The 13,034-nt window shown below is 34.5% G+C and overlaps 1 protein-coding gene across 1 annotated transcript in view; it reads right to left on the bottom strand.

The window, feature by feature from the left end:
* LAMA1 (laminin subunit alpha 1) overlaps nt 1–13,034 on the bottom strand; it is a gene marked incomplete at both ends in the record, with an annotated part of 96,760 nt that overhangs the window by 47,171 nt on the left and 36,555 nt on the right. Inside the window, 8 exons of the mRNA XM_083358725.1 lie at nt 2,058–2,194; nt 2,999–3,179; nt 4,333–4,439; nt 5,393–5,604; nt 6,239–6,325; nt 7,460–7,587; nt 8,320–8,430; nt 12,557–12,668. Of these exons, the coding sequence (XP_083214851.1) occupies nt 2,058–2,194; nt 2,999–3,179; nt 4,333–4,439; nt 5,393–5,604; nt 6,239–6,325; nt 7,460–7,587; nt 8,320–8,430; nt 12,557–12,668 (1,075 nt within the window). The remainder of the gene's footprint in view (nt 1–2,057; nt 2,195–2,998; nt 3,180–4,332; nt 4,440–5,392; nt 5,605–6,238; nt 6,326–7,459; nt 7,588–8,319; nt 8,431–12,556; nt 12,669–13,034) is intronic.

The raw sequence follows: 13,034 nt of genomic DNA, 5'->3' as shown, positions 1-13,034 counted from the left end.
TCTGGGATGCTGCAACAGCGTGCCTGGCTGAGGAATTCTGGGAGTTGAAGTCCACAAATCATAAAAGGGCCAAGTTTGAAGACCCCTGAACTAAATGATAGTAATTGTATTATGATTTAATAGACAAATTGCTTTTTATACAGCATTTCCAATTCAGGTTTTAAATAAGAAGCTATAGTATATTACAAAAATGTGAAAAGAAATGAACTAACAGTCAAATTCTTCTATACAATCCTTTAGATTATAGCCAAAAGTGCAAATGGATTGTAATAGCAATATTTCCTACAATTCAATTAGTATTTTAGAGAATAATTTAGAACTCCAGTAATTGAGATATTTACATTTGTATTGTCTAAAATTTTAATCAGCAAAAAGAAAAGTTTCTATTGACCATTTTTACCAGAAGAAGGATTCTCTGCTGAAAATTTTATTTCATTAATTCAGTCACTTCTCATCAGCAAAATGTTATTTTTATTAAGTGGCACGCACTATATAGTGTGTTATGGACCTAGAGTATAATTTTGGCTTGACCACTTTATAAACAGAATGCAGCATTCCAAGTATTATGAGTATCTACCATTAAAAGAAGCATTTAGGAAGCGCTGTTATAGATTAGAAGTACAGAAGTCTGAGCAAGTAAGGATTTTTAAATATGTGGTCTTATGGGCTCAAAAACGTCTTGGCTATTCTAATTGTTTTCATACACCAGGCAGGAGATATAACTTCTCAGTTCAAACCATTTGCAGTACAAATTCTTAGCTCAATCTCAGTTAAAACCTTGACCAAAATATAGGCTAAGGACAGTGCTGACACCAAATTATCTATAGTAATTCTGAGGTAAGGATTAGCCAGATGAGCACTGCAGTAAAAGCTTAATTATTAATTATTGATGTTAATGCTATTATTTTTCCATCAGGTTATTCACATTTCTGTTATAATTCTTTTACCTAATAATTTTCAGTTCTCTTGAACTCAATGATTTTTAAAAAAGTCTTTATTACTCATATCTTGTCTATTGATTTTTTTATATCTCCTTGATTTTTAGGTATTGAGTAGGTTTCTCTAAAAAATTATCTAAAAATACAGCTTAAATACTCCAAGTGGAAACAAGCTCATTGATCATCCTATTTTAATAAAGATTTATCCTCAGAACCAGACATAATAGCTTGCACCTTTATATGGGAGATTTAATAAAGTTACTTAATTACTTGAACCTACACTTGTCACAATAGTTTTATTGAATCTATTCTCCTCCATGTGCTACCACACTGCTGTTTCTATAATTATACTCCAAAACACATATTTTTTCCACATTGTTACATGCTCCAGGTCTTCTGAGAAATCTTATGTTAATTTTCTTTCATTAGGTAAGAAAAACCTTATTACACATAATGTAGTAACATTTTGTACAGAAACTATGAATGTGCCCAAACAATTGATCTACAAGAGTCACATCTTTGTATTTGCTCCAACAATTTTTGATCATGTATACACTATCAACCACAACTTATTAATATTTTAGATTGTTAGATTTTTAAACAATGTATTTTTATATCCTGAACCTAATGCACTATAGACTGAATTTCTATTTTTTAGAATTCATTTATAATTTTAATGTTTTTTCTTAATCTTAAGAACTAGTTTTAGTCTTAGTGCTACATTATTTTACTTACACCCAAGTATTTCATGGCTTATATGATAATTTTTATCTTGGTTTACCCTGGTAATCAATCTGTCTTATCATCTGGTTATCTATTTAGATGCATTAAAAAGAAAGAGGAAACGTATCCGAAATAACACATGGTGGAAAGAAACCTAATATGTAGAGCAGGGGTGTCAAATTGCCGTCCCGTGGGCCGGACGCATCACGAGGAAACCATGCCCACCCCATTGCTGGCAATGGGAGGAAAGTTCCGATACATCGCATGACATCACATGATGTTGCAAGTTTGACATGTCTGATGTAGAGTTTTATATAAAAGTAAATCATTACATTTCATTCAATTTTTTAAAAATACTTAATTTCCTTTTATAATAGATCACAACAAGCACATTACCTTGCATCCCTTCTCTCTATCATGACCCCAGAAATTTTCTTCACAAACTTCACATTTTTCTCCAGTTGTATGAGGAGAACAAATGCATTGTCCCGAATCTTTATCACATGTATTGTGAGTATGAGCACAATCACAAGCTGAAATTAAGGCAGGAGAGAAACAAGTAAACTAGAAGAATTATTAGTTGACTTTTTTTAAAATCTAGGATTTAAGAATTCTGAAAGTTAGTTCCTTGTGAAATCCTAACATTTATTTTCCAATGTTTATTAAAAGAAATGTATCCCTTCCACTATTGTGCCTATATCAAGTAAATGTTTTTGTAATTACATGTGATGCTGTTTTCATTTTAAATTATCTAATCTTTTCCATCTGTATTCACTGCTAAAATGGAATGATTTCATAATATAAGAGAGAAGGGAGGAGAGAGAGAGAGAGAGAGAGAGAGAGAGAGAGAGAGAGAGGGAGAGAGAGAGAGGCTGAGAGGAAGAGATAGAGACAGAGTCAATTTGGTGCAGTGATTGGGGTGCTGGCCTAGAAACTAGGAAACTGTGAGTTCTAGTCTTGCCTTTGGCACAAAAACCAGCTGGATGGCTTTGGGCCAGTCACTTTCTCTCAGCCTAAACCACTTCACAAAGTTGTTGTCATGTGAAAACTAGGAGGAGAAAATAATATTAAGTATGTTCACTGCCTTGAGTTACTTATAAAGTAGTAAAGGCAGGATAAGAATCTAATTAATAAATATAAAATAACCACACTGTATAAAAGGATCTAAAAACAGGTTAGATAGCACAATTCTCCATGTTAGTGATAACATGAATATCTTCAAAGAGGCATTTTACATCAGTTTGGTATCCTGGTTTGCAGCTCCAGGGGCAATTGGTTGTTTTCACTTTTAGAACAATTTTAGTTATTGCATGATTAGTTTATGAGCTAAAACTTACGTTTGCAACCACCATCCTGAAATGCATAAAACCCTGGAGCACAATGATCACACTTGTCTCCAGCCACTCCTAGTGCACAGCGACACTGTCCTTCTTCATTACAATCTTCTGCAGCTGAGCCAATTTTACTGCAATGGCAGAGAAGGCAACCAGCTGTAGTACTTAGGCCATAATAACCAAACTGTAAGAAAGAAAGGTGGGGGAAAGCATTTGGGTACTTTTTAAATCACTCCCCTCCTCCCCCCCCTTCCTGCTCCTCCTATTCTTCTAATATCACGTTTGCTATAGATTGTTGCTGTTCTCTTTGGAAGCACATTAGAAAGGAGTGGTTTTTCAAATGCTCTGGGATTCGTCTAATCAAAAAAGAATAACGAACAATTTAACAGTCAGCTATCTACTAATATCTATCAAAATGTAGAAATACATTAAGATCAGGTTGATTAGACAAAGCCAATTAAATGCTAAATTCAACATTTAGAGGGAAATGAAAATAGTACTATCTTTTACTAGCATATAAACAGCTCCTTCAACAGGTTAGCTATTTCATATTTTGATAGCTATAATTTGCAAGTGTTGATAACATGAAACTACTTTCAAAGGTATATTTTGGATTAGTGAGATAAAAAAGCTTGTTTCATTCCTAATTAATGCCAGATCCTCTGGCTGCATAATTTTAGCCTTTATATTCTTAATCCATGGTTCAATTCTAAACCATGAACAGAGGACAGGACACTATGATAACGAAGAGTTTGATTACACCAATTCAAGCATGCCTTTCCGGAGATGAGCAGGACATCTTTTTTTTCTATTTTGCTCTATTTAGTTCCCTAATTTTCAATTACTATGAAAAAACCCTAAAGTTTAATGATAAACAGATACTTCAATTATCTGAAGCTTTAGCTCTATCCAACAGCTTTGTTGCATTCACAGATATCCTTTTAAATGTTTATTTTTTTCAATCAATTAGATTTATTAAAACTGATCTCATAATTCCTTGAAGGCTGGGAAAGATGGTTTTATCTCTTTCCCATCATTCCTGCCTTGCAGATGCCAGCTGTATTTGGAGTAAAGAAAAGAGACGGATGTAAATTGTGTAGGGTGATGAGAAGGCTCTATTCCCCAAGATCTCTGGAACTAAAATTAAGACAGTCTGTTATGATCCCTCAGTATGACTTCAATAAAAAAAATCCCTTTTTTTGGTATCATCTTAGTTTGATTTTGTCTTTTACTGATTATGAATTACATCCAGATCATTTCACTGTTATACTGAAATTTAAATATATGTACGTATGTAGTAAAAACATTATGCGTTAGTAACATAATTGTTTTTTTACCAAGCATTTATCACATCTCTTCCCGACTACATTAGCTTTGCATTGGCAGAGGCCAGTTTCATGATGACAGATGCTGGAAACAGAGCCATTTATGTCACATTCACAAGCTTAGATATAAAAAAGAACAAAGAGAAAAGATGAATATTATTGTGAGAAAATACACAGTAGTAATTATAACGTGTTTTTCCAAATAAAATGTAAAATTCAACTCTTACTTTTCTATAGTTTTAGCATTATTATTTTACATTTATATCTTTGGAACAAGAAATTAATGTTACAATCCAAAAAATTCCAACTGTAACTGGAAAGTATTTCTACTCAAATGAGAGTTCCCTGATTTTTATTAATGAGTAAGTAGATTCTTGGTGTTATGCAAAATTCTGTTTATGACAGTCTCCCAACCTTGAGGTGAGGAAAGCTCAAAGAAATGCAGAAACAGGAGATACATTGTTGACTGATCATTGCTGATAAGATAATGAGTACTGAAAATGATCTCACATTTTTAAATTAGAAGTAAATATCCTTCATTCTAATCTTAAGATTAACAACTGTAACCAATTTCCTTGCTGAAAGACAAACTGCTTTGGCAAAGTCTATGAAAAGTTCATGCAGAACATCAATTCAAAACAAGATATGATACCTACAATGAAAGTGTTAAGTACCAGGGAACCAAATAGCTTTGTCAGGTCAAAATGGCTGTGTTCAACTTACAAATACTTTATATAGAGCCTTGGTGGAGCAGTGGGCTAATGCCTCCTTAAGTAACACCAGCTGCCTGCAATTAGTGCAGGTTCGCATCCCACCAGGCTCAAGGTTGACTCAGCCTTCCATCCTTCCGAGGTAGGTAAAATGAGGACCCAGATTGTTGGGGGCAATTAAACTGACTTTGTAATAATGCCGCTTGGGATGTGTGTGAAAGCCCTAATAAGCAGGCATATACATAGAATGAAGGCTACTGCTAAGCTTGTAAGCCGCCCTGAGTCTTCAAAGAAGGGCGGGATATAAATGGAATTAAAATAAAAAAAATAAATAAATATTTAATTGACCAAGAGGAACTCACCATAACAATGTTTGTTGGTCACTGCATCCCCATAATAGCCATCAGCACACCTCTCACAGTGACGTCCTACAGTATTTCCAATGCATTTCAAACATTCCCCTGTAACTGAGTGACAGTGGCCATCCTCCAGTGGGTTTACATTGCCATTACAGTCACAAGGAAGGCATGGTTTTCCTGGCACTAAAGGATTGCCATAATATCCATTTGCACATCTGCACATAACATAGGACAATTGTATCAGAGTAAAAGTCTGTTATTTATGCCACCCATCTCACTGATGCAGTGAATATATTCAGTTAAAAGGTCTACAATCATATTTCCTACTTATTTTCATAATTTGGACCTATTGTGCAAAAAGAAAACCCATTGTAGATATTATCATTGTCAAGATACTATGTTTGACAAAGTTATAAAAACTGCACAAGATGGATCAATACAGTAACAACAGCACTTCCAGGGAAGAAATGGCAAACTGTAGACAGCTCTGCTAAAAGCAGAGCCAATGACTGCAGAGCTGACAATAGACCAATTTGTCATAATTCATCTCCATTTCTGGACAGGACTTGAAATCACCCACAGATGCTCCATATAGTTGTTCTTCATAAGGAGACCACAAGATAGTCTTCTCTGGGGAAGTTTAGAGCTCTGGGTGATGAGGGAATAGTAATCTTTTTGCTCAAACCACAGTTGGCGCTTTCAAAAGAACCCTGGGTTTCCATGCTTCTTTTTCTAATCACTTTCAGAAATTGCTGCTTAACTGTTTTTCAGTTATTAATAACTTCTGGATCAACAATCAAGTTGATTGTTATTGATACCTGACTAACAACAATTTCTGCTACTCCATACCTTTCACATCTGACTCCTGCATAACCTGGAGAACATTCATCACAGACAACTTCACCTCTGTTATCCAAATGACAAGTAGGACTGAAACTAAAAATAAATAGCTTAAGAATTATGTGGTAGATTATATAAAGTTAATACATCAAACGCATGCCGAGTTAATGACTGCACAATATAATAATTAGGGCAAGGGTCCTCAACCTTGGCAACTTTTAAGACTTGTGGACTTTGCTGGCTGAGGAATTCTGGGAGACTTAAAGTTTCCAAGGTTGAGGACCCCTGAATTAAGGTATACAAGAGAATACAATCATTGTTCAATCCTATATGTGCCTATTTAGAATCAAGCCCTACTCCTTACTGTTTCAAATTGTATTACACTTGTGTAAGTGTATACACAATTTCTTTCTTAGCTACATGTGTGTCTTTCCACATAAACAACTTTACAGTACCTGAAAGATTCAGTATTTAGGAGAGGAAAAACTTTTAAATCCCTTAAAACAGACATGTCAAACACAAGGCCCGGGGGCCGGATCCGGCCCGCGAAGTGGTTTCATGTGGCCCGCGAAGCCATCCTGGAAACAGTGAGGGAACGGCCCCCACTCCCTTGGCCCCGGCCCAGAGACCCTCCTTCTGACAGAGACCCTCAGATCTGTCCCACTCCTGCCCAGGCCCCCATAGGCACCCTTGATGCGAATGATGTAGAGCTGGCCACGCCCACCCAGTAGGCCATACACACTCTAGCCACGCCCACCCAGTAGGCCACGCCCACCCTGGCCCTACCCACCCGGCCCCTTGAGGGCAACCGCAATGCTGATGCGGCCCTCAATGAAATTAAGTTTGACACCCCTGCCTTAAAAGATAAACCCCTCCAAAATACCTGAAACAACTTACTGGATTGCTACCAGTCACTTGGCAAGCATAAACTATTACTATTTATATAAATAGCAAAATGCTAGCAGATTTATTTTTTTTAGTATTAACAGCACACAACACTACTTTTCAAGAAGGGCTACATTTTAACTTTAAAAAAACTAGAGAAAAACATACTTCCTCTTTTGGACAAACAAAAGTGATAATTTCAGATGAATGAAGTGGAACTTTTGTCTTGATTTTTCCCCTTCCCTTTCTGATTTTCCTTCCTCCTCCACTCCCTGGTCTCTTAGTGGCCCTGCTTGTCTGAAATTGCTGGAGTTTTTAATATATCATTTCCAATAAGCAGTTTACTTGTTAGTAGCACTTCTCAGTGGACAGGCACATGGCTGGCAATCCTCTGTGGTTCCTCTGGAAGGCATTCCGTAGAATCCTGGCAAACACTGCTCACAAGATTGCCCTGTGGTATTATGCTCACAAGCCTATAAACACACAAGAAGCCCTTTGATACTTAATTTGGATGGAATTTTATTTCCAGAGGGAGCTCAGCATGAAAAAGCATGACGACCTTAGTATCCAAAGAACAAACACAAAAAAACAGGGATGCCAGTGGCAATAAGCTTTTGTAAACTCGCAGCAACAACTAATGCATGTGCCCTCTACCAGAACTGATACACACATTTGATTTCATAAATTAGCTGCATTATTTTGATGGGCAATTAAAGCAAATGAAATGGTATTTTAGTCTGGCAATCATACAACTCATTCAGACATTTTCACTCCGTTCTTAAAAAAATAATGTATATGAAAATATTACTTGGAAATAATGTTCACAATCGATTTTTTTTTAAAAAATCATATAATTATCAGTTAGGAGCCACCCAGAATTGCTGAGATGAGATAGTCAGCCATATAAATAAAATAATAAAATAAAATGCTCCAGTATTTTTTCCCTCAGATCTATAGGAATTTGGCCATTGACCTGAATGAAAAAAAAGCTGTAGCTTGCATAGAGTTTCTTATAAAATGTGTTTTACATTAGTTATAACTAAAGACAGACTTTCAATTACTTTAATATACACAAAAAGTAGACTTTAAAGGTAGCAGAAATGGTTAGCAAAATGTACCCCTCCTTGTTTGATGCACGTTTAAAAATTTAACATTTTACAAACCAGGAGTGGTTTGATCTTAGAACCAGGACACAAATGACTTACAATACAAACACCGCGACTATCACATTCTGTTGCATGACCATTGCAATCACACGGCAGGCAAATCCCTCCAAAAAGTATTGCATCCACTCGATAGTAACCAGGAACACAGGTCTAAAAATAGTGTAAAAAAGAGATTACAGCAAGCATGTGTTAATTATCATAAACTTGGCCTTACAGATTCAGCATAGCAATATTTGAAAACCTATTAAACCAAATCAAACTATGTTACCCATAAATAAGACTCTACAATTTTAGACCTATAGTGTTTTTTCAGGAAATTTAACAAGAGCTGATTGCAGATCTCTCTGTGTCTGACAACAATTTCAAAAGCATTTAAATAGTGGGCTAAAATATCTGAGTTCTGACTTCTGGTTTGCCAATGCTGCCATTATGGACGTCTGAAGGATGGATCTCATCTTCCACATCCAGTTTTGCATAGCTGGGGGGTCCTGAGAGTCACCCTGGAGGGGCAACCAGCAAGAAGGGACTTTTGCACAAACACGGGGAAGCCTCAACCCTCCCATTAGTGCCTGCATTCCCTTTATACAGGAGGATAAGAGACCGACCATAGCAACATGGCTGGTTACTAATCTGTAGACAGCCTAAGTGACACTTATTTTTTTATTTTTATTTATTTTAATTCCATTTATATCCCGCCCTTCTCCGAAGACTCAGGGCGGCTTACAAGCTTAGCAGTAGCCTTCATTCTATGTATATGCCTGCTTATTAGGGCTTTCATACACCACCCAAGCGGCATTATTACAAAGTCAGCTTAATTGCCCCCAACAATCTGGGTCCTCATTTTACCTACCTCGGAAGGATGGAAGGCTGAGTCAACCTTGAGCCTGGTGGGATGCGAACCTGCACTAATTGCAGGCAGCTGGTGTTACTTAAGGAGGCATTAGCCCACTGCTCCACCAAGGCTTACCACCAGGCATCATTAAAGCAGCATGGAAGAGACTGGGTAAGATTCCTCTTATACCCTAATCTTCTTTCCACCTAAATGAGCTGCTAAGTACCGTCCCCCCCCCTGTGGAGAGGTAGGGGGATTTTAACCCTCCCTTCAAATAAGTGGCGACCAAGCCTCAAGGGGTGTTTTTTAAAAAAAAAACATTGAAAAATTGATTTGGACCTAAACTAGAACTTTATAATTTGTGGACTAAAAGCTTTGGACTACCTACTATTTCCTACTTTTATTTGAAAATCTCTTCTAAATAGAAGAAATAAATTGGAAAGAGATTAACAGACAGTTCCTAAAAGAAAAGAAAAGAACTTTCTAAGCACTCGGGGGACACTCAGTGGCTAAGCCTGAAACTGCAATCTGACATTCTAAAAATAAGAATAACCTTGAATACCAGATGTGAAACTCCACCATGGAAGAAATACAAAAACAAATCTATGCTATGATGAAAACAACCTACCAAACTTATCAGTTCCTTTCTACAGCCGGTGATGAAATAAGAGCTAGAACTAGAAAGCGTCTTGGAGAAGCAAACTCAAATTGTGACTACAACTAATAATTTATTGGGATAGAACTTAACAGAAGAAACTGAACAATAAAATACACTGACAGAAGAATTAATTACTCAACAAGCACAGACATTTGAGGAGCAAAATAAGAAACAAATGGAAGAAAAATATATAATCCAGGACAATTATATCAAGAGGTGAAAATAATGAGAAGATTTGGTGTTTTTATTAGACCCCTCAACCCTTCAAAAATGGAGATTGGAGGGTCACTTCAATATGATACAATAACACAAGAATTCTTTGATGACCCTGAAGCAAAGAAGCGAAAAATGCTATGGCAAAGGAAAAAAAGCAAGAATAAGATTGAAGAAGATTGGACATATTTAAGAGGCTTGAAATGGAAAATACTAAAATAGACAGGATTGTATTTGGGCTATAAGAGATTATTTTGACAAGTAGATAAAAATACTGGCTAATTAAAAATAGATGTATGAATATTAACAGTTAAATTGAAATATTGAGCTGTTTAAATGAAATTGTTTAAGATATATTTATGTTAAGAATGATATAATGTAGTTAGTATACTTGGATGTAGTAATATGAAAGGATGTATTAAGTGTTAAAATGGAAGAAATTTTGGCTAATTTTCAATATGAGGAAATCATAATGAAAATAAGAATATTATATTGTATTACTAACTTGTTGATATGGCAATTAGATAGAGAAGAAGTGTACTTATATTACCAGGTATTGGAGAGAATTGTGTAAAGGGAAGAGAGGTCACCCAGAAATATAAAAATGAGAAACTTCAAACATTTAACTTTAATATCAATGCAAAACTAAAACTGGAAAAATATATAAGGTGTTTGATGTTTTAAAGATGGAATGTTAAATTATAAAATATACAAAAGTATTGACAAGAAAACTACTAAGAAAACTACTAAATAACTGATGGATAACAATAAGAAGTATGTTAATTTAGATAAGAGATAATATGTATTTGAGGAAAAAAAGAGAGGAAATACTGGTCACAATAAATTGGAGATTTGTAATAATATGAATTTGTATGAAATGGAACTATTGTAACCCAGATACTATTATAACATTGGAAAATCAATAAAAAACTTATAAAAATAAAATAAAATATCTGAGTTCTTTCTTATAGCATATAAAAGAAAATAATCAGTTTTATAAATATATTAATACCTTTATGAGTTTCATTAATAAATAATAAAATAATAACAGTTTTCACAAAAAAGGATAACCATTATGTGATTTTACTTTTAGATCTAGATATAGGGAAAACTGAACTTTTACCAGGTTCCTTAAAAAAATTACGACAGAGATTATGTTATTCACAAAGCGGAAAATATGTGAAGTTGTTTTAGATAAACAGAATAAGAAATGGTATTTTGGCACTGCAATTTTCAAAACTGCAGGTCAAAAGGCAGTTTTTATGTAGGCTATAACTGCTTACTACTAATATATATATGTGACTACTGCCTGTCGATGGCCTTTGGTTAGGCTGAAACAGGAAATAAAGGTTGGGGCCTAGCAAGGTAATCTAAATAGTTAACAAGCATTTAATACACACACACACACACACACACACACACACACACACACACACACACACATATATATATATGTATATATATATGTATATGTATATATATATATATATATATATATATATATATATGTGTGTGTGTGTGTGTGTGTGTGTGTGTGTGTGTGTGTGTGTGTGTGTGTGTGTATATATATATATATATGGATCCTTGGTTTATATATATATATATATATATATATATATATATATATATATATATATATATATATATATATATATATGTATATGTATGTATATGTATATGTATATGTATATGTATATGTATATGTATATGTATATGTATATGTATATGTATATGTATATATATATAAGGGATGTGACACAAAACCAAATTTGAAGGGGAAAGGTTGACTTGGTATGCACATGAAATGCTTAAAAAGTCATATTTTTCCCTTTGGACCACACTGCACTGCCCTAATAAGCATGCTAAGTGGCTATCTTAGAGTCAGTCATTAGAATTATCTTAAGAGCCAGGTGTTGATCTGGAAACCAGGAGAGTGTGATTTCTAGTTCCACCTTAGGCATGAAAGCTAACTGGGTGACTTTGGGTCAGCCACTCTTTCTCAGCCCAACCCACCTCACAGGATTATTGTTTTGGGGAAAATAGGAGAAGTATTATTGCTGCCTTGAGTTATAATAAAGGCAGGAAATAAGTAAGTAAATGAATCAATTAATCTTTGGGAGTCTTATTCACTGAAGAGAAGGACATTTTTATGGTAGATGCCCCACAATTTTGGAATTTCCTGAAAGAAATAATGACTACACATATTATACCATTTTGGCAATGCTAGCAAATAATATTTTATTCTCTAATCTATTTAATTCCAATCATATGTATTAAACATATGGCCTTTTAAACACATTTCTTAATTATTTTTTATTTTTATTTTTCTTGGTTTTGCTGATCAGGGACCACTGACTGTGCTTGATGATTTTTACTTCTTATATTTGGTTACATGCTGATGTTTTTAGGTTGTATTTCTATATATGGCTTCATTAATGAGTAAATTGATTATGTGATTCCTTTGGAAAACCCATTTTAAAATGAGACAATAATACTGCATAACAAACAAACAAATAAAAATATTACTTCACAAGATATTGCATAACAAACAAAGAATTAAATACTGAAATTACTTCACAAGATAGTCCGGAGTAACCTTGTGGACATTCACAATATTCTACATGTACAGCTGAAGACAGGTTTATGAGATTAGCATTTGCTGTATCCAAAGTCACAGAGTCCAACCTGTAATAACATAAAAATGAGAAATGAATAATGTAAACAGTGTATTGGTTTTTTTACACTGTGTAAAATAATGCATATCTACAGAATAAACAAATGCCCAGGTAAAACTTTGCATTCTTTCTTGTTCTACATGCATAATTTGACATAAAATACATTTTACAATCTATTATACATTCTAAATAAAATCTAGTTGTAATCAGTAGGAGCTTTACAACACATTTGTAATACAACCAGGATCCTAGCAAATTTGGGTAACAGATAATACAGGAAGCAGCCATTTCAGGTCAAATTATTAAGAATAACAGCACTGTTATTCTTCTACATTCTCTACCACTTAATCCTATCTAATTAAAAAAAATTGGGAAC

Source organism: Vipera ursinii, assembly GCF_947247035.1.
Source record: "Vipera ursinii genome assembly, chromosome: 3".
NCBI lineage: Eukaryota > Metazoa > Chordata > Lepidosauria > Squamata > Viperidae > Vipera > Vipera ursinii.
Note: the sequence above shows the minus strand (reverse complement) of the source record. Positions and strands in the feature narration are given on the sequence as shown.